This window comes from Ambystoma mexicanum, chromosome 2q (assembly GCF_040938575.1).
Source record: "Ambystoma mexicanum isolate Mex_15411 chromosome 2q, UKY_AmexF1_1, whole genome shotgun sequence".
Classification (NCBI taxonomy): Eukaryota; Metazoa; Chordata; class Amphibia; order Caudata; family Ambystomatidae; genus Ambystoma; species Ambystoma mexicanum.
In genome coordinates, this window is record NC_090924.1 from 629,774,925 (window position 1) to 629,798,181 (window position 23,257).

A 23,257-nucleotide genomic window follows, 5' to 3' on the forward strand; every position below is an offset into this window, starting at 1 on the left:
CCCCTACAACTCCCACCCCACACTACCCCTCCCCTGCACTTGCCCGATCTCAATGTCACCTGGCCTAGTAAGATTGTTGTCTCTGTCTTCCCTGTATTCCCCCTCCCTTGCCTCGTCACGCCTTGATACACTTGTGTAAATGCCATATCACATCATAACTGCCATCGGCCATAGCCAGCAAATGCAATTAGATGGTTCATGGGTGTCATAGTCCGAATCATCTTGAGAGCCCCAGTTTGCAGACCCTTGCCTTAACTGAACCACATATTCAACTCCGATAGTGTTCAGACCCCGACTGCTGATTTGCTGAGGCCAGTTCATTACCATGTTTCAATTGTAAATGCGAATACAATTAAACTCACAGCATCATGGTAAAGGGAATCAAAAAAGTGAATCTGCCTGCGTGTACCTACCGAATCTGTAGGCATGTGGCATGCTGCGGCATTGCCTGCTAACCCTCCAGCACATCCCTGATTCACAAAGTGATGCAGGTGGGAATGCTGCAGCCCCTGCATCTGTTTTACCTGCGCCTGTCTCACCTGTCACTGGGGGAAGTGCATTGCAGCCAGTCGTCTTTATAGACGCCTTCTCGCATTTGACAGCCCCGGACGATTTTCCCATATTGCTTTATATGTTCACCCCTGAAAATGAATAAAAGCTCAACGCATCTCTCACAAACATTGCGCTGCCTCAATTGTTCATCGAAAGTACCTGGGGGAAAATATTTTCTTGAGTCAGTCATGAGATTTAAAAAGATGAAAAACTATTGGTGACACAGGTTGTCTCCCAACCACTTGGACCAAACGTATTGATGTCCCGTGTATAAACGAGGACCACATTTTGAACCCAACAGCTATCGCATATTGGCAATCCTGGTCACACCAAATCTTCACCATGGTCTTGTTGGCCGGACTTGCGGAATGGACAGAGCAGCATCAAATCCTCCCCTTTAACCAACTGAGCTCCCATAAGCATTGTGCCGCTACAGACAACATGATGGTACTCACCACGATAGTAGAGAGTCCTTGGAGCCTGCACAAACAAACAGTATACGCAGTTTTTGTGGACTTTAGTGCCAAGTTTGATACCGTGAAAGGGGCAATACTTTGGACGAAATTGGACGATTGGTGCATCCTACACTATTTGCTTAATATAATTTGGCCATTATAATCTCACACGTCAGTAAGGGTAAGAACTAACATTAACGGCAACCTAACCGCTTCCATCAAAACAACAACTGGGCTGAAGTAGGGCTGTGTCTTGGCACTGCTCCTCTTCAACATATACATGGTGGATCTCTCACTTAGACTGGCCACTAAAGCTTTGTATCCTCCCAAACTGGGCACAACAGCTATGGCATGATTACTGCTTTCCAGGCTACAAAATGGAAGAAAAAAAGAAAGTACTAGTAGACATTACAGGGGAGCTGGCTTGAATAGGTAGATGAATATAAATATATGGGAGTTACTATCGACAGCCTACACAATTGGCGAGCACATGTTGAACACACAGAGCTAGAAATAAAAGATTTGCAGCTCAGCATTCGGCTTCTCTGTAGCCACCCTAAGTGTGATACATAAAATGAAGCTCTTACCCAAGCTCATGTGTGGGTGCATAGTCTGGGGCTGGAAAAGAGACAAAGAACTAAAAAGGCTGGAGAGTTACTGCATTAGGTCATCTACCAGCATGCACTTCTGTGGCATTTCTGCTCTGTGAATTCAATTTACACCAGGCTACTATGGCAATAACAATGCAACAGGCTATGTATTATAAGACTGTAACTTCCTAAATTATTCGCCCCAGGTGCATGGCCCTAACTGCAGCAACAACCAAAGTGAAGAATTTGAACTAATAGGCCACTTGTGCTATAACTTGGGAAGATTGGTGCCAGGTGGGACGTGAAATTGGGCACAATCCTCACCGTGCCCAGACGAGAAATATACAAACACAAGTTGAAGTCTCTTCTACTGGAACATGATCGTGAGCAGACATGGGTCAATTTAGCTGCAAAAATTATTAGTAAGGATTACATTAACGAACAACTGACGGTGCCTGCCTCAGGGTTATACCACACAGAATTCCCTAACTCATACATTCGGATGGAGGATTTAAGACTACAATGTATTATTGTGGATACCCTGGATAAGATTGGGTCTAGCATAGCTATGCCCAAAATGAATCGAACATGTAGGCTCTGCAGGACGAATGCCATTTAAACATCTACTCTGCGCATGTACAGCTACTGGTCCAAGTAGACACGGAGCCCTATTGGCTGCAGGTGTACACTACTCGCCCCATCAGGAGACATTGGGGCAGCGATATCTGGAGGTAAATTACATTCCTTATATTTACCATCTGATGTTACAGTGGACAAATATAAAAAAGATATTATGTACCCTTGGGAATAGGGAGGCACCCGAGAGAATAAACACAGCAAGTATAGGTACTACATAGAAGTTAAGGTGGCTTCAGCTGAATTTCAGGGGTTTTGTTGCGTTAAGTTCCCACCTTAACATCCATGGAACTCACGTTTTTTCCTTGAATTTCAAGGGTGTTATTCCATAGATTTTTTCCCCACATGGCCAGTTGCCATGGCCTATGGATGTACCCACTGTGTATTTTAGAACAGTACCAGACCACTAGTGGGCATGGGCTTTGGTCGTGCCCACTTTCCATTTTAAAACAGTACCACACCACTAGCCATGGCCTTCGGACGTGCCCACTATCCATTTTCGAACACAACCAGACTTTGGCCATAGCAGATGGGCACGGCCACTCTATATTTTAAAACACTTGCCACCCATTGCTCAAAGATGTTCATGTTATGACCCGGTCTGGGTCATAGTGATATAAACAGGAACGCCGCCAATTGTTATGACCCGGTCTGGGTCATACTGATATAAACAGGATACAGTTGCAGGTATGCTTAATGGTTGTTTTATTCAGGTCCTTCAGTTACAGGTACAAATCAGGTCTCATCAAGTCCATAAGGAGATAGGAGGAAATCATGACAGAAACCCACTGGCTCCCACCACCCAGGCTTCCTTAGATCAACTGCCTGGGTTAGAACCCATTCATACACAAACACTCCAAGATACCTCAAACATTCCACAAATGACATCACCACATACATACAGCATTCAGAAGGTGAAACCATAAAAGGAAGGCTGATCCTAACAGTTCATCAATCATAAACTGAGTTTGACCTGTTTTGACAGTGGTATTGTTTTGTATAATAGATTGCAAGATTTTGAGATTAAATTATTTGCCAAGGATCACACACTTTAGTTAAGCAGAGTGCTACAAGCCCCTTGTTTTATAGCCGGTCTCTTGGTGACTGTTGTGATACATTGCACAACCCCAACTAACCGCATTTGACCAGCATGGAAAAGGGAAAATAATGACCAGCTGCAAGAATAATATATCCCCAGGTACCTTTGCCCCCATAGGGAAAATCAAAAGCTGGCACCCATGAATATACTCACAGTAAGTGAACATACATCTTAAAGTGAAATATACAAATGTAGTTCAATCGACCTTCCCGTTAGAATATCATTGGACTTTAAAAAAAATAATGAACATCAGAAAAATAACCTGAGGAAGGAAGTATAAAAGATGCTCATCTTTCAAACACAGCAATCTGTAGTGAAATATTCCCAGGAAAACCAACTCCCAATACGAAACGAGTGCTTGAGGTCTTGTCAGTAAGCGTTTGTACTGGGAACATGACAACCTGAGTACAATCCTGGTAGCTAAATACTTGAGCAAGCCTGCCAACCTCAGAAAAAACTCAAGGGGTTGCGTCCGCCCTCTGAAAAAAAGTTAGTTACGCTGTTCACCCACACCTGTCCTTTAATTGTGTCCTGAAATGCAGCCACAATCAGGGACAAATAACTGCACCATTGTCCAGGATTGCAAACTCTCTTGCCACATCATGGGGAACAATGTGTGATTTACTTGCCCTTTTATCATTTCCCCTCCTCACCCCCATGTCTGGCTTTCAACAATACTCTGCAATATAAGACTAGCTTGAAAAGTATGCATGCCATAGTGTCACTCAAATATATAAATCCTTATAGAACTTTGGAAGGTAAAAAGTGTACAATTGTGGCATTATTCTCACCATCTTGACTGGGAGACTACAAATACCAGAATGCAATTCAGCAAAAGGCAAATAAAATGCTGTGTGTTTTCTTAGTGTGTTATGAGACATTTAAAACTAAGAAGGCACACAGTAACTGGGACTGTGGACTGTCTCCCATCCATACAGTAAACAGGGCTGAGCCTGCTTAGCTTCAAAGAGAAGAAAGGGCCAGCCCCCTCAGGCCATGTTACACTAAGGGGTCTTGTAAGTTGGGCTTATTTATTAAGCATCATGTACTGAGGGGGCTGGCCCCTTCTTTCCTTTTAAGCTAAGCAGGGTTAGTCTAACTTACTGCATGGATGTAAGACCTAGTCACGGTAGCTGTAAAAATATATATTTTTTAACTGAAAATAACTTTTTTCTTGCGTTTCATTTTCCGATACCCTCTGCTATATCCACGGCTATCTCTCGCATCGAGCAAAAACAAAGATGGCTTTTTCAGTTCTAAAAAGAGCCAGTTTTGGCAATTTACCTGAGATATAGCTACCTATTTTGGAGAAGGAGGCACCCCCTTCTCTATCAAATATTTCAAAAATGAATGCATGGTATAACCCCAAACCACAATAGGGCCTCAAGTCAACATTTTTGCCCAAGATGCCTGGGACCCAGTCCAAATCCGTCCAGTGATTTGGTCCAAATCCGTCCAGCGATTTGGGCTGTGCACTCCGGCAAACATGTACCTTTTATGTTTATGGGAAAATGAACGGGAACTAGGCCGCAACTTTGTTTTCTTTTTTTGTTTGTTTTCTTAATTATTTTTTTTATTTTTTTACGGAATGGGGCGGGCGCATGTCCCTAATTGACTTCAAAATGTCAGCCAAATCCATCACACGAGTCAAAGGTTATTAGCAATTAATTTTTTTGAGGTTCCTATGGGAGTCTGACTCACCTTAACAATAGGGTGGTGGCCTATAATTTTACAGTATAAACAATGTAAGCATTATATCTAACATGGATGACTGTGTGTTAGCATATACCAGGAGTCGGACAAAAGTAGATAGGAAATAAGGAACTAGAGGCTTATGCCTCTTTGCTCTGCCACTTATTCGCATGAGTTCTGCCATGCAGCTCCCTAGTCGCTCGTGCACTGCCACACCATTCCATTGCAAGTGCACTTGTCTCTGCAATCGGATCTGCAGTTGCAGCTCGGCTGATCTATACCTCTACTGCCTCACAAGGCAGTTAACTACTGTGAGGAGCACAGATTAACTATAGCCTAAGGGTGTACCTGCTCCAACTCCATCTCTCCTGCGTTCCATGAAGCAATACTCTTGGCTTTTGCTCTATGCTTCAGGGACGCCACCAGCTAACTGATCTGTGGGTTGCAAGCTGCACTGATCAAACCCTGAATTCCCCTCACCCATGCCTCTAATGCTTTGTGTTTTTACAATATAGCAGTGAAAACTGCCCTTGGTTTACACTTGCTTCTTGATGAGGTGCTGACTAATGATTTTTCTGTTTGTGCATCATGTACCCGCTGTCTGATACTGAGGCATCACATAGAATCTACCAACAACTGTATGTTTGCTTTGACTATTCCAAAAATCTGTCTGGATTTCTGTATGTTCAAGGCAGCCATATACATCAGGCACGATCATATATGTGCCTCTAACATTATACAAAATAAAATGTAGTTCATTATTTTCTTTGTCTTCATAATCAATCTTGTCACCTCAGCTGTTGAATCACTATGTGCAGGAGGTCTGAGCTTTAAAAATACATATGGGCATTTCTTTCCACCTGGTAGCAGATGACACCTAACATCTGATCAATGAGAAACCTAAATCACTTCACATACATTTAATCAATTAAGAGAATATGGAGGTATGGATAAACAAGTACTATTGAACATTAAAACCTTGGAGAAACGAGTTTTTGATTCTCTGACCAAAACCTTTCTCTATATGCCAACCCCCTCCTGGATCAAATATCTAAAATGGAAGTTCTAACTCCCGAATGTTCACAGTAGGCTTTCAGAGCCGATATTAGACACCCCAGATCATGCCGAATTGGGTATTTACCAGTGGTAGTATGTTGTCTGAGAGGTGATTTTAAATCTGTTGGATTCAAACTGGACATTGTGGTCAATTTCTATAATGTCAGATATTGGTATATTGGGGTAGTATAGTGTTTAGTCTAATCTATTGAGTTTTCAATCAGTTCAATAACTGTTGTTGTTGCCTTTACCCACAAGTTGTGGCTGGACTCTTTCTTGTAAACATGTGAAATGCTTGGCAGTCTGATCTAATAGTGATGACCCATGGAGGAAAAAGCATTTTTTCACAGTAAAGTAGTTCTCACCCTAATTATATTCCTCTCAAGGTTTTCATCCATACCACCATTCTCTTCTAAATTCTCTGCTTGCAGACTTCACAATTCAATTGACTGTATTCTCCTACAGATTCCTATCCATTGATAGTTATCCATTGTCAGCTGTTCAGAATTGTGTTTTGCCCGTTGCATAGTGCTGCTCGATATCATCTTCAATGACTCCCTCGTATTCAGCCAGGCCATTCCTCCACAATGGACATGATGTCGGACACCGTATAAAAGGATGCACTATGTCAGCTCCTTTTTCTGCACGCTCAGCATGCAACACAGAATGTGCTTGTTATTCCATTTGAAATAATTCGATCCTATGTCAGGATGCCAGGGCCTAAACCAGCCTGTTTTAAATGCTGCAAGGACTTAAAATCTAAAATGTCCATCATGGACCCACACACTATCTGTATGTGGTGACTTGGTGTCGGCCATGATTCGGAGCAATGTGGTTCTAAGTCTGGCGATGAACTCATAGGTAGTGAAGGAACACTCAGTACAGCTGATGCTCGGCAGGCCACCATGAAAATCAACGGCAAAGTCATTTAAAAAAACGAAGAGTCTACTACCGAGAAACATGGAGAGGAACGTCACCATGAAAAGTTCAAAAAAGGTTTGCACTCCCGTAGCAAATCTCACCACTCCTCATTGTCGTTACACAAAATGAAATGCAGATGCAATTCTGATTCATCGGATGACAGGTGTAAGCCATGCCCACTGAAACGTACATCTAGGAAGGAATGGGAGGACTTCAAAAACAAAATATTGAATGTTTTTGAAAAGGCCTTGGCTGGTATGGCTTCAGTTTCGAGGCCACAGGTCGATACGGCTCAACCGCACCCTTTCCATCCAGCATAAAGGCAGCCAAGGCAGGTGAAATGCCCTTGAGCGATTCCCCTGAGGAGTTTCTCCTCCTGTGCTGGTACTGTCAGCAGCCTTTCAGGCTAAGAAGCCCCTCAACCAGGGGAAGCTCTGCAAGATTGAAGCTTTGTACTGGACACTCAATCCCTGTTCTTCGATTCGATGCAGTCAAATTTTGACAAGGAGGGCGGCCCAATACCATCTGGGTTCCAGCTGATGCGGGGGGGGGGGTTCGCCCACAGATCTATTGCATGATTTTATTGTGGACCAGGCTGGGTTACTTCAACTGGCTGAGGGTCTCCATGATCCCAGTGGTTTGGATACATCTCCAGATGTGGATTTCCAGCTGTTAAACCCATATGCGCAACTGACCACACAATACCGCAAGGCAGTTGAGACGGTGTAGATGAGCAGCTGCATACCTCTGCCGGAAACCCTTCCCCCCCTTCTTCCTCCCAAATGTTGGAGACCTGAGATTGTGCCATGTGTGACACCAGCAGTTATGCCAATACTGCAGCATGTGTTCCAAAGAAGATACCCGTTGAGACAACCCTACCGAATATATCCCAGAAGTGATGACAACCTAAAGGAGAAACTCCCTGAAGGAATATGAGAGAAAGCAAAGAAAAGGAGCTAGTGGCATAACAAAGAGTATGTGCGACGTCCTGAGGTACTGATTGAATATGTATAAATCCTAAAGAAACTAGTGACCAAGTAAAGAATTAAGTGAACTTTTAAATACTAAGAAGATTACATGTGCAGAAGGTGCCTCAGAAAATCAACTGTTCAATAAATGTACAGATGCTGAAATGCAAGGGTCTCATTACGAGTTTGAAGGTAGCCATGCCCTTAATAATGGCATGGCTGCCTCCAAACTCGGGTCCGGTTTCCCTGAATGTAGAATTACCGGGCCATTCCGACCTAGGAGGGCCCAGTATTTCCCCATCCAGGGAACCCGGGCCATCCCCAATCCCATTCGAGCCCACATAGGGCTCAATGGGAAGGGGGATGATGCTAACAAAGGGCCCGTTGGTAACGGGCCCGTTGTTAGCATGCTGGTCCCCTCGCGGCACCCACAAAGTAGGTCTGGTCTGACCAGACTTCCAGAGTGGGTCCCACGAGGGAACCTCGTAATGAGGCGGAATGGATTTAACGGCGCCGGCACCTTTACCGGTGCCGTTAAACCGATTCCGCCAGGGTTGTAATGAGGCCCTAAGTCATCATACAAGCTGGCTATACATAGTGAATAGAGTGCAGGTGAAGCCACCATTATAATGAAGCTGGACATCAGTATCATGAATTTAGTAAGCCAGGACCCATGAAGCGAGAAGGGAAAGCTGTGTCACAGCAAGGATAAGCAGAATCGGGGAGCTGCAAGACGAGGCTGTCTGGCCTGGAGTCAAGACTGAAGCAGCCAAGGTCAGCTATCTGGAAATGAACAAACGTGCGAAGGATGAATCATCCCTTGTTAAGGTGCAAGGAAAGAACACCAAGAGTGTCATGTTTAATTAATTTAAAACATTTAAAACCTGCAAAATGGACCAAATCATGGTCTCCTGTCATTTGAGCCAAGGATGAAAATAGAGTTCAAACTTGGAGTCATAGAACATGACTCCCATGTATTCTGAAAGTCAAGGATACTTTGCAAGGCCATGTTCAAAGACAATCTTCATGGCAGAAGGGATGGGTGATGAGAGATGCTGGGCTAATTGGGCGGGGAGGTAGTGTCATGTCCCATCTGTTTACACCTGTGTCTGAGTTTACGTGCTGCTAAGTGAACCAAATGTTCCAGACCTGGCACAAGCGTGCCAACCAATTATAGTAGTCCATATATCAAAGGACCTTATAATTTTAGGTCCAATGAGAAACTGTGTATCTAATATTTCTGATGATTACATGTTTTAGAGGTAGTCATATGTTGTCCACCTGATAGTGGATAGCCAATCACAATCACAATCCTAGTTCCAATAGAAAGTATACGTAGATGTTCTCCTTAAGCCAATCCCAACCTTTAGTAGTTTTTTCATTATTGCCACGAAGTATGACGTCATCCCTGACAGATTTCGGATATAAATCTATCATTTGTGTGAAGATCACTGAGAGAAATTGAGCATAGATCTGTTCATGTTAGTTGTAAACTCCCAGTTTTAGATAATTGTTAATAAAACAGTATTTTGCCATCTTCCTGAGTTGGTTCAGTTATTTGGACTCTGAATTAATCTGTGTGATCCCATCCATTATATATGCAAATTCCTAAAGGGCCCTAAGCATACAGGTAATCAAGTCCTTGGGGCTCGGTGCACTGTTGAAACTTGTGTTGCAGTACAACCTCACCAACATCCTCGACCTCGGACCGCAGACTGAGCGGGCTTTGCCATTCAATGGTGCCATAGCATATCTGGCCATGGCCTTATGGCAAACTCTGTGCTCGATGCTGGTAGTCGATACAGAGCTCACAAATAAATATAAGCCGACAAGAAGCAACCTTCCGTTCTTGATGACTCATCCGAACCCTCAAGGGTTGGTGATGCAGGCTGTGATGGTTGCATTCAGGCCGTCGACATCGAACCTCCCCATCGATAGGGAGTCGAAGAAGGTCAACACTTTGGTGAACAGTGTTTTTGCCTCGGGGAGCATGGCTCTTAAAGCTGTAAGGCCTATGATGCCTTTGCTAAATTCTCCTTAATCCTCTGGAGCACAATTTCAAAAGACTCCAATTACCTCCAAGAGGGAGAGGTCAAGAATGGCTTCTTGGAAATAGTGGTTGATGGCAAAGAAATGGCCTGTCAAGTGCTATCAGCAGGTTTGGATGTGGCAGACTTTATGGGTCGTTCGATAGGTGCCTCAACAGTCTTGTGCAGGTCTGCTTCTTTGAGGGGCTCCTTTTTTCACCCCGAACCTGCTGGGCCTTGCCTTTGACAGCAAGCATCTTTCTGGCCCCAAAGCCGATCAGTCACTAGAGTAATTCAAGGACTCAAAGCTAAGTCACCAGGATTAGCAGTGCGGCAGCAGCCTCCAGGGCAGAGTTTGCCTTTGGGTGCTGAGGACAGGGTTACAGGAGATACTCCACCATTCCCAGAAGGGCACAAGCGCCCCAGGCCAAACAAGGGCAACCTAGGTTCCCACGGCCAGGTAGAGGTAGAGGAGGGCCAAAACAGTAGATTACTGCTGTAGCACCGATGTCGACGGAGCCTACGAAACATCTTTCAGGTCTCCACACATACTTTGTAGGTTGGAGGGAGAGCCTCCAGGTTCTTGGACAAATAGGTGGAAATTACTTTCAATGCCAGTGTCCTTCAGTGGGTTACTGCCCCCCATTTATGAAGAGATCTCCGGACAGACCTCCACCTGCTGTCCCTTCTTTGGAAGGAAGTAGCAGAGGCAGTGCTAGCTAAGGAAATAGGCTTGGTTGGTACTCCCGATACTTCCAGGTTCACAAGAAAGGGGAGGACTCCATCCAATTCTGAACCTCAAGGATTTGAGCAAGTTCCTGAGAAAGTACAAATTAAAGCTGGTGACGCTGAGGGAAATTCTCCAGACTCAGGCAGTTCCTATAGTTTGTCATTGGGGATGTGCATTACCAATTCAAAGTGATCCCTTTTAGCTTGACCTCAGTCCCTGGGGTATTTACAAAGTTGATAGCAGTAGTAGTGGCCCACCTCAGGAGAGCTGGCATCTTTGTGTTACCATACTTGGAAGATTGACTGATCTGAGCATGGTCACCTGTCCACTACTTCATGACTTGGGTTTCTCCTTGAACTTACAGAAATCACGGACCGCACCAGTGCAAAACCTCCAGTACATCATAGCAGTCTTGGACACTCGGGACGGAAATGCTTTTCCTCCCAAAGAGAGAGTCACCAATGTGGCACACATAGTCAGCCTCTTCCAGAGCTCCAGCAGTCTCCCGGCATCATCTTTTCTGCACTTGCTGGGCCTCATGGCATCCTGTATTTTCGGATGAGATCCCCTTCAGCGGCTCTCAGGAGCCAGTGGTTGTGCTACTTCGGCAAGGTGTCCGATGTTGTCCAGGTGCTGAGGTCTGTGGAGAAAGACCTGACCTAGTGTAACAACAGGATGAACATGTTGGGGGGAGAACCTTACTGGGTGCCATGGCTGGAGAGGGTAGTCACAGAGCCTTGCTGAAGGGCTGGGGAACTCATTGCGGCTCTCTCCAGATCAGCAGTCTCAGAAGGAGAAAAGTTATCACATCAATCTGCTGGAGCTTCCAGCAGTCAGACTAGCGCTGACGGCTTTTGCACCTTCTCTGCAGGGGAAACATGTCCTGGTGCTAACGGACAACACAGTGAACGTGCACTACCTCAACAAGCAGGGAGATGTGGACACTCGCCATGCTGCTATGGTTGTATATGCTAGAGAACAACATCTCAGCCTCTGCAGCTCATCTGGCAAGGTTGGAGAATGGGTTGGCAGATGCTCTGAGCATGCAGAGATCAGTCTTCCATGAGTATGAGCTATGCCCGGAGGTCGTTACGGAGATCTTCACCCAGGAGGCACCCTGACGGTGGACCTGTATGTAATGAAGGACAAGTGCAAGCAGTTCTGTTTGAGGGAATTTCTCCCATTGTGGGACACTTTTTTGATGAGTGGGTCTTCGACCTCCAATATTCGTACCGACCGATACCAGTCATCCCTTGGGTTCTCGGGAGGTTGTAGAGATTCAGGGTTCAAAGGATCCTAATCGGCCTGGATTGGGCAAGGAGGACGTGGTACCCAGATCTCCTGGAACTGGCCGTATGCCCATCTCTCCAGCTTCCTCTGAGGCTGGACCTCTTGTTGAAGTCAGGAGGCAATGTGCTTCACCCCAATCTGGGCCTTCTCAACCTGCATGCTGGGTTCTTGAGAGGCTGAGGTACAGGGACTGGGACTTTGAGGAAGTGTTGCTAGAGGTGATGTTAGCTGCATATAGACCATCCAATAGATCTCGTTATGCATGCAGGTGGAGAAAGTTTGTGACTTGGTGCTAGGCGAAAGGAGTGGACCCTGTGCCGTGTCCCACCTCCTTGGTGATGGAGTTTTTGTTGGCCTTTGCTAAATCAAGCCTACTAGTGGGCATGGTAAAGTGATATTTGGCAGCTCTTTCCCTTTTTAAAAGGACACCAGAGCAAGGTTCCTTCTTTACCATCCCAGCGATGGCACAGTTTTTGAAGAGCCAGGTTAATTATTTTCCTCCATCACCTTTTGTGGTCCATGATTGGGATTTGAACTTGGTTCTCACCTTCCTAATGGTGCCTTTGTTTGAGCTTTGCATTCAGCTTCCATCAGACTCGTCACATTGAATACTGCTTTTTTAGTGACAATCACATCCATTAGAAGGGTCCGAAAATTACAGTCACTCTAGAGTAAAGCCCCTTTCCTGACATTTTTTTAAAGAGACAGTATCCCTGAAAGTGTGCACTAAGTTTTTACAAAAGATGGTGTCAGAATTTGATCTGGGCCAGAGCATCGATCTCCCAGCATTTTACCCTCCACCATATCTTTCAAAGGATGAGGAGACGCCTCACCGATGGGATCGCAAGAGGGCACTGAGTTTTTACCTGGCTGGAACAGGCTTTTTCAGAAAGATTAGGCAATGGTTCATTGCATTTTCGCAATCCAGGTTGCGGCGAGCAGTTACTAAGCAAACTATCTCTCGCTGGATAGTGCTATACATTTACCAGACCGCAGGTCAGGAGGTTCCAGCAGGGCTCAGAGCCCACTCTACAAGGGGAGCCGAGGGGTCGCGGCCTCCTTACCTCTTCCGAGAGGAGTGCCAGCTAGAGAAATGTTATCACGCGGTCTCTACACAAGTTTGCCAAGCATTACAGCTTGGACTTGGCCCGAGGGGCCAGAGTGCTACGATGCTTTGGTAGGGCAGTTCTCCAGAGTTTTTTGGTTTGACATCCAACTCTCCTCCAGCATAGTTACTCTATGCAGCAATCGGTTGTCAGACGGCCCTTCTACTTCTGGTTCACCTCAAAGGCTGACATATGGAAGAAAAAGGAAAGCAAGCATTTGTTGTTTGCTGTTGTTGTTTGTTTCAATGCCTTTCCTCACTACTGCATGTCCCCTCTCACTGCGTGAGCCCAGGCTGAACAAAGTGGGGAACTGAGGTAAGAGGGCATAGTGCATCCTTTAATTCGACATCCAACGTCATGTCTATTGTCGAGGAATGGCGCGGCTATATACAAGGGGGAGTCAACAATGATATTGAGTGGCACTGAGCATCTTGATGAAAATGTTTCCGAACATCTAACGCTGGATCACTATCAAGATGAGGAACCTGTGGGAGAAGAATCCATAGAAAGAATGTTACTGGTAATTAACTTCTCCTTCAGGTTAGTAAAGCCTAGCTTTGGGAAGTGCCTTTTTTTATCAGTTCAATAAATGCATGTGCAATTATACAAAAATAATACTCTGAGAATCTCAGCAGTATTATTCAGACATTTGACTAAGTTTGCCAATACCACTGTCTAGAACACTGAAATGCATTTTGGGCCAACATAATTAATTGGTGCCTAACTGCTAACAGCAAAGGGAGCCAGTGAATTTTACAGAAGGTTGGGGTTCAATGCTTGAATTGAGAGGCTAGTCTCTGCATTGAAGTAGCCATATTCAACTCAGGCCTCTGTCTTTGAGGCAAGGCACTCCCAAAGGATGTTTTCATTGCCTAAGTGCAGTAATATTGCCTTTCTGACGGAGCGAAGGGCCATTATTGAGGGAACACAGACTGTCATAAATTGGGGAAGGATCATTATTCCAACCAATAATGACCCCTCCCGAGGCATATAAACTGTTGTAAATAAAGAAAACGTCAGTAAAATAAATGTGGTTTATTTTATAGTGCTTTAATAGCAAGGTTGTCTTTTTTTAGGAAAGCATTCCAACTGTAAACTTAATTGAATTGGAATGATTTTAAAATTAACATGCATTAGGTGTACTGTAAAAGTAAATGGTTTCTCTATATAGTGTGAAGCATTTTTCCATGTTTTCGTTATCAATTTGGTGCATTAAATTGGACGGCATCTGTCATCTTGAAAAAAGTTCCTGAGTGAGAGAGAGAGAGAGAGAGAGAGAGAGAGAGAGAGAGAGAGAAAGAAAGAGAGAGAGAGAGAGAGAGAAATAGAGAGAGAATTTTTTTTAGGGTTGGAAAGGTTATCTTCCTTAACGAGATCTCAGTCGGAGTGCCACCACAAGATGGTGGCATCTGCGAGTGGCCCAATTGCAGCAGGATGTCACTTAGAGATTGTTCCTGTGCTGCTGTCATGGGGCTAATCCCCTTTCACCTGAAGCCCTGTGAGCGATTGGCCGCATCTTGAGCCTCAGCTTATCTGAGGGCTCCTAAGAAGATTTCCATTATTAACCTTGCTCCCTCCCAGCCCCTAAACCCCAATATGACCAACAACTAGCAAAATCAATGCTGGGGGAGAAGGAAAAAGAGAGAGTCCTGGCAGAAGTGGCACCCTAGCCCAGGGATGTGTTGGCGATGCGCAGGCAAAGTGCAGAGACATGTCTCGGCCATTCACTGCATTAGGAGTTTGGCATTAATGAGCAGTGTCTTTGCAGAGAGGCACTATCACAGTAGTCCCATCAGCAAAATTCAGTGTGCCAATCAGCAAGAAAATGAAAAGTACCCCCATAGCACCCACAATAGCAAGACTCAAGCTGATAGTTTGTAAACGCCTAGCAGAGAGCTAGCAAACCTATTCTGGGAAGATTTTGCACCGTGTTTCAGAAAGAGACTTTGAATTTGGGCATTGAAATGAAGGAGTTGCAGACAACAGCAGAAAGCGAATGAGAGTTTTCACATCAACGACTCGGGTCTCATGAAGGATCCAGAGGGGTATAATTCTTAACTGCAACAAGGGTGTCAAATAGTTGTTTATAGTAAGTTGGGAAAAGAGTGTTCAGCATCATTAGGACCTTAAGTTGTTAAGAAGCTACAGCCCTAAATCGAGTATTTTCAAGTAGGAAGCACTACATAAGGATGCTCTAAGAGTTAACCTCCAGACCCCTAGCAGAGGTTATTTATTTATTTTTGCATTTATAGCAGCGCACAAAACCCTCAGGTATCCAGGTGCTATTTAGATATGCGGTTAGCCGGTCATGTGTTGACGGAATCCTGTTGTGAGCTATTAGGGAGTTTGAATTTGTGTGGGGTGCAGTTGCTAATTAGAATCATACATTGTGTATTGCAGGGGACAAATAATTTAAGAAAAGGGTCACTGGTTCCATAATTGTATAAACCCATGGTACAGAAAATACTGTGCAGGTGTAAATGGCAGCAGCAAGAATGGAGTTCTAAAGGGACCGGTGGCAGGAAGGCAACCCCACAATGGTTCAAAAAAGATTCAAGGGCCTAACAATGTTCGGAGGGCAGTCAGCACCAGTAGTTACTGCTTGCATTGCTAGCATTCTGATTGAGTGAGAGGATGTCAATAATGACCTCAGTGTGTAGTCATATAAATCACGGATTGAAGGTTCTGTATCCTGGGTCAATAGAAACGGTTTCAAGCCTCTGATCATGGTTGGTTCATTAAAGGCTTGAATTTAAATGCTACTGCTCAAGAGAGCCAGGAGGACAGAGACCTTGGGCAGAGGATTAGGGTGCAGGGGCCGCGTGATATAAGTAATTTAGCTTTGAAGGGAGTGGGCCATTCTTTATTTCTGAGCCACTGAAAAATGGGCATGGGTTTGGCACTGGTGGCTCGTTTCTGAAGAACTCCTGGGAAGAACCCACGTCACTATGTAAGTCACTTAATTTATTAAAACGAAAGTAAAGAGTAAACAAATTCCTTGTGGAGAAAGTGCGTGCTCCAACAGATCACTTCAGTCATGAAAGAGATTCTAAATGGAACATTCTAAATCAGCCATTGCATTTTAAGCTGCTCATGCTTGCTTTTCCCTCTTATCTCCCCAGTCCATAGTAGGCGGCATTACCTCACAGATCCAAGGAAGCTTGCTGGAAAAGATTCAGAAGTTTGATGCGTGCATTTGGGACCTCCGTAAAATTGTAAGTACCTTTTTGTTGAAAAAATCTTTATTATTAGAAATAAATATACATGGCGATTGATAAACATAGGAAAGGATGAAATATATAGCAAATATATGAAAAAAGCATATTAGAACAGTTTGTAAAACAGATGTTTGGCATACATGAAAGCCAAGTAAATATATAAGTACTGGAAAAACTAGTTTGTCATTTTTTTAAATAGAAGTGGTGGGTGACAATACAAAGGACAAAACAAAACGAATAACAGACACGACAGAGGCGGGACATTACATCCACGGGGGGAGGGAGGGCATAAAAGGGTACATGATGATCATGACAAGTAATGCTTTGTGATATTAGTGAGAGTCAATAATAGATAAAAAGTCAAGAAAGGGTTGCCATTTCAATTGATGTTGACGTAATAAATTAGGAGAGGATGCAATACAACTTTCTAATCTATGAATATTACAGACATTGTTCCACCAGAATTTGTCATGAATAAGATTTAAGTTTTTCCAATTAGTATTAACGGTTTAGATTGCAACCATTAAGCATAAATCAAAGAGAACATTTGCATATTTGTTAGTTGGAGTAGTTTGTAAAAGGGAGCTTCCAAAAATAAGAAAGTCAAAGCAAACGTCTTGATGAAATTTGAAAATAGTCTTGATCGTAAGCCATACAGAGTTCCAGAAGGGTTTAACATATTGACAATCCACAAAAATATGTTTAAAAGATCCTTGGACATGTAAACAGCTCCACAAAAGTCATTAGGTAATAGAGCATATTTAAAGAGAGAAACAGATGTGACAAAGGCACGATGATGGAAATAAAAGGGTTTGAGTTAAGCTGGCTGAAGCAGTAATCTTATAAATGCATTTCTATTGTAAGGGCCTGTATAGTTGAATAGCTGCCAGCGTGCAATCATTCTTCCAAAAGTACCCGTTTCAATGCACCCGCTCACATCCTTTTCAGCAATGTAAATGTGTTCTTTCATAAATGGTATTCCTGCCTTGCCAATAGTGAGTCCAAAATAATAGATTTTGTAATGGATATTGACAGAATTCTAGCAACCCCTTTTGTAATTGTAATTGGTTATTAAGCACGGACCTGGGGATCGAACCTGTGTTGCTCCACCTTATCTTGCTTTCAAGGTAAGCGTGTTGCCCCTGAGCTACCCTCCCGAGACAAGGCGCTCACCTGAGAACAATGATTCATTTTCTTAGCATCGTCAAACCTGCTTCCCTATGGTTCATAGAAAATGTCTGGCTGGGCAGAAACAAGCAATTTTGAAAGTAAAAGAGAGTATGGGGTGATAATGCTGCACGGCCATTGCAGGACATGGCCCCTCGGGCAGCGCCTCTAGGAAACGGTGGCCACCCCACCAAATTTACATTCAAAAGTTAAATGTATAATTATGTTTAAGATGGATGCGCCAGGCCACCAGCAATTGATGACAGTAAGTGTTGGCTATGTGCCATCCTAAGAATTGAGGCAAAGCTCCTACACAACAGCATTCCATCTGTGTTAATCAAAGTTTACGTGCATCGCTCGGTGGGTGAGGCAGTTCCATTCCTTGGCATGCCCACAGAGGAGCGTGCTATTGGTTACTGTTGGGTTAGTGCTGCTGCGAGAGGCACAGATTAGGGACACTGCAGCCCTCCACCTCCTCTTGAGTTTCCCCTTTGCTCCACTCCAGAATGGTACCCTCAGGGCTGAAGCTGCAAGGGTATTCTGCTGGAGGGGGGATGAGGAAAGGACAGCAGGGGGCCAGCAGTACCAGGGGAACAGTTCCGGAGTAGCAGAGCCCTTTCCGAAGGGGAGAGTGTCAGGGAAGCACCAGCAAGCGATGTGATCTACAGCACAGAGCACAGTTCAGCAGCGCCCCCTGTCTATTCAGTGCAGTTCTAGCCACATGAGGCACCATAGCGCAGAAATTAACAGCACCATAGTTTAGGTGAGAGTGGCAGGGCAGCAGCAGCAACACTGCTCAATTTGAGGAGCACCAGGGCACACAAGCGAACGGCACAAGGTGCGTAATGGAGTACGGCTCCAGTTTGAACAACACCACAGGCACATTTTGGGTAGCAAAAGAGATCTGTTTGAGGAGAATCCGAAAGATCCCGTGATTAATCTAGAAGCAGGACATATTTCAGAAGATCCATAAAACATGAATGAGCTGCAGGAGAGGCACAATGGAGAAGAACCAAAGAACATACATGAGAAGAACGTGGGGCATTTTAGGAGCGGCCACGGCTCATAACCTGATCTCGGGACCAACAGGAAAGAGCCACAGAGCAGAATTAAGCTGCAGCAAGGGACTGGTCACTGTAGTACACTACTTCTAAATGACAATAATACAAATAATGACAATAACAACCATAATAGTATGCGCAATAATTATATTATTATTTATAATAAAAATTGCAGTTGTGTTGCATAGATAAACAGAGCACCATTGCTGTACCAGGGCTAAGATTCAGCAAAGTCACGAAGGATGAGTATACACAGCCACATGGCCCATCATTATGCGGAAATAAAGGCATGCTGCAATTGAGCGAGCCATTTTACCTGTGTGAGGGCGTTACTGTGCAGCGCCCCACGCCATGGATAAAAGAGCATAATTGAGCCTTACCAGAGGCATAATCAGGCAGAGCAAGGTAGCATAATAGAGCTACCATGGAACATAACCGTGGAGAGCCATCATTTGGCTTCAGTTGGTTCATTTTCGAGAAGCACCATGTGGTGTAAGAAAGGTGCACCAGCATACATTATGTGCGGCTCGGCCATAATACAGCGGATGCTGCACATTTGAGTCATTCACTAGCAAAAATGAGTTGCTTCGTAGCGTATAAAGGCATCACCCTAATAACTGTCCAAGCACTGAATAAAAGAGAGGAGCACCCATGTGCACCACAGCATACCATATCAGCAATTCTCATCACATTTTCTCTTAGGGTGCATTATTTCTAAAGGAAATTAACTTGCACAGGACCTCTCATAGTCTCTCGTATTCTCTGTAAGGCTGCACCCATTCTCTGTACCCAGTACACAGTTTTCCGAATGGCAGAAAGATGAAAATGCTCCTGCAGGGGTATAATTCTACCGGATACTGCGCCAGACCTTGGCACATTCGGCTAATTCCCCATCAGAAGGAGTGCTAGGAAATGTAGCCGCCATTTTGTTCAAAGAATTCTTGGAGAGAGAAGCGTCACAATCCACACCCACTGACCCTCCACGTATGTGACTCTGTGCTGAGAGCTGAAACTGCAGCATGAATACATGGGAACCTTTGAAGTGATGTGGTTAATACACGTGCTTTAACAGAAAGGTGAAACATGTGGAAGGTCGGCCGGAAGCATGCCATTTCTCATTACAGTAAGAAGTGACGTGTTATGTTGATATGCTGAGAGGTAGGCTACCAACACCTGAAAGCTTTCTGAAATCTCGCGCCCTTTTTTCCAAAAGCGTCCGTCTAGTTATTTTCTCCACACATTGCCCATTGATTGAGTATGGTTTCCGCATGCCTTACTGTCTCCAAACAAATTGTCACTGTGATGTTTACATGGCACTCCTAATAATATGTATGATGTATTTCGGTTGGGTGATATTGTATGTAAATATGTGCTATGTAAAGTGGTTTGGATTAAGGCGCTATATAAATACCACATCATTATCATTATCATTATGTATGTCACGTGTCTTTGGGGCCACTTTGTGCCTCTCCTGGTGGATACATCACAATGGGGCGTTAGGCCAGGCTCACCATGTGACTAAGGGAGAGTGTCCATCTCTGGTGTCGTGCCTTTCCTCGGCACTGATGGATGTTCAGAACGTCCTCTCCTGTTCTATGGCCAGCTCTTCAGAGTGGGAGGGGGGCTCTGCTCATTGTCAGCATACATTGGAAAGGATCGCGTCATTAAACATGGCTTAAACTTCTCGACAGTGGAGAGACTTTACAAGCTACTCATTTGGGAGGCCTAGTCATTTCGGAGGCCTGTGGCTCCCCCTTGATGGTTATGATATGATATGATAGGGGGTCGGACCTGTGTTGCTCTGTGTAGTCTTGCTTCCAAGGCGAACACGTTGCCCCTGAGCTATCCTCCCGAGCAGGTTCGTCCCTCTGCTTGTTTCATCTAGATTTCGTCTTGAAGCTTGTACTGGTGCACAGGATTCGAAGTCTGGATGAGGGGAGGTGAGGTAGCAAGTGGCCCAATCCCTGTTAGTAACTTGAGCATATGCCCCCTCAGGATTTATGAATGGGCCCAAAATTTGGAATGTAATTTGCTCCTCCACAAAGACATAGCATTTTGTGACTGGGTTTTATGACCTGTGATGTTTTGTCTACGCCTTATTACATAAGTGGGTGGCGGTTGATTCCCAGAGGTAGCTAAGCAACAGCCTCCACCGAGCAGTCCACTACTGACCATCATCGAACCCTGGTGCTGCTGGGTGGAGGTTGCTGATAAAGTCCTACTCGTTTTAACCGCTGCCCGGGACCATGAGAGTAGGGTGGATATTGCCAAATTAACCTGAAGTGTACCCCACGCTTATTCTGCCCCACCCTCCGATGCTTCCAAATCTGAATGCCAGTTTGAACATACAGAACTGGTATTAAGGAGAGCAAATCAGTTCTCTTCTAGACCAGCTTTCATCTTTGTCCACCAGCGCTCTGACAATGGTGCGTGCTTGATTCATTTTAACCTACATTTACCCCAAGATGTCTGCCTATCACTCATTTTAGTGTCATCGCTCCCCACCTGCTGAGACCTTCATGGGGTGCCTTTTACTCAGGCTACTGAGGCTACTGTTTGACACCAACCCCTAGCTCAAATTTAATTCCAGTGACACAGGGTGGGGAAAGGGATAAATGAACAGTAACCTGCCGCACCCGAGCCACTGACAAATTCTCCATGTTGCTTCGGGTGTGCAACAATGTTTGCAAAGCCAGATTGGCAGATTTGCATGAGAACTGTTTAGGGGGAGTGTTTGGAAGAGTGCATTAGAACATCCACCATTTAGGGAGAGTGTTTTCAGAGTTACAAAATAATGAATACTATCTATCAGGAGTCTTTATAATCTACAGAATGAGTTGAGTGAACCATAACATGAAGTCATCGCCTGCTGCAGAAGTCTGCATGAATACATGTGTTTGGTGTAATAATGACCTTCTATAGCCTCAACCAGTTCCCTGAGAGCATGCTTTCCTTGCCCGAATATGGGCAACAGGTTTTAAATACTTTGACAGTGTCCCCTGTCTAACCCTTAGGTGATGTGGACCCCATCACAACGTAATGTGGGCTCTGGGTTGGTATGGCGGGGCCCCTTCTTCCCCCCACAACACTGTGAGCATGTGGCTGGGGACTACAACAATGTGTCCACTATCGTTACTGCGCCTTTAAAGAATTACACCCTAAATACTGTATTGAAATACATGGGCCCTTTAACCCCAGGCGTGCAGAGTTTACGATGGTCGAAGGTGTGGAAAAGGCCCCAGAAAGTTCCTCTGAACGAGCCAGATAAGTACTTCTTACCACTGACTTCTCAGATCATCTGATGAAAATGATGCAAATAATTATTTTTAAAGTGCTTGGAGGTCTCTGACATCACTTCCATCAATAGGCCTGGTGTTGCTAAAGGTTTCATAGACCGAATTTAGACACATCTGGGGCAAGGCCAGGAGACTCTGTCCCTGCAGACTAGCAGGTGCACAGCTTCAAGGAACTGCCTTCCTTCTAATCTGAGACTTGAGGAAAACCATCTCAGCTTTCCTCATAAACTGAAAACGTCCCTCTTGGAATAAATCCCTTCCTGCTCTTAATCCTGCTGGAGCACTTGGTGTCTCATGTGCTTTGTGTCTGTCTCACCTGTGTCTATGTCGGTGCGCCCCAATGCCTGCGGACTTTCGGCACCTTATAAATAACTAAATAAATAGTGGAGAAGATGTTTCCTGAGCGTAAGCAGATCCTCATAGAAACAGTGGTCATTACTCATGGGGAAGTCACACAGCAGCTGAAGATTCTGTATACTATTCAGAAATGTAAATGAGATCTTGAAGTTTGACGGTGGCCATTTGCCCCATTTTGATGTAATGATTGGGCACATTGGACCAGCATAAACGTTCTATCTTGCTACATGGTAACTTGTAGATCCCCTTAGCAGCAAAGGATCAAGAGAAGACTGCTTGTACATGTTGGCCTTCATGGGGCTCCAGCAACTCCCCATCAATTCAAGAACACAGTTCCACCTTGAGAATACTGGGGCCTACTTAGAAGAGGTTGTCATATTTACTGCATCCTTGAAGCCAATCTCAGAAGGTTTAAGGTTGGGGAAGTCCCAGCACCTCAATAGGTGAAATCCACTGGAGCTGTGGGCCGCACAGCCCTCCCTAAGTGTCCCGTCTAGAGCAATTGGATAGATTTAGTACAGTCGTAACACTCGGAGGGCAAAGGATTAAAGGATGACGTAACAAACACTGGATCTGTTCAAAACACAAAACAATAACCTGTATGTTGCACTCACTAATAATAATTATTTTATTTATTTATGTGTAGTAGTTCATAGAACTTTCGCAAATACAAACATAAACATGCAACTGTAAAATAAAGATCAATAAAAGAACACGATGACAATATTCATATACATCTTGGGCTCAATACAGTGTATATAAGACATAACCATTTTTTATGTGCGACGTTTACTCTTTAAAATCTTCTCTATTTGACACCATATCCTATAAAATGCAATATGCTGATTCAGAATCCGTATTTAAGCAATAGTTCCAAAACTCAGGAGTTTTGATAGCATCAAACCTGCTCACAAAAGTACCCAAGGTGCACTTAAATGTAGAGCTAAGGCTCACACATTCAGTGAAGACGTGTCTTGCCGTTTCCCATTGACCAGTCAGTCCACACATGCGGCAACATCTTCTTTCATTTGGGGGA

The 23,257-nt window shown here is 44.5% G+C and overlaps 1 protein-coding gene across 2 annotated transcripts in view; it reads left to right on the plus strand.

Annotated features, from left to right (window-relative positions):
- LOC138569646 (uncharacterized) overlaps positions 1-23,257 on the plus strand; it is a 1,436,407-nt gene that overhangs the window by 1,254,695 nt on the left and 158,455 nt on the right. For both annotated transcript variants that reach the window (XM_069647797.1, XM_069647798.1), the window contains exon 64: positions 16,245-16,337. In XM_069647797.1, coding sequence (XP_069503898.1) covers positions 16,245-16,337 — 93 coding nt within the window. The remainder of the gene's footprint in view (positions 1-16,244; positions 16,338-23,257) is intronic.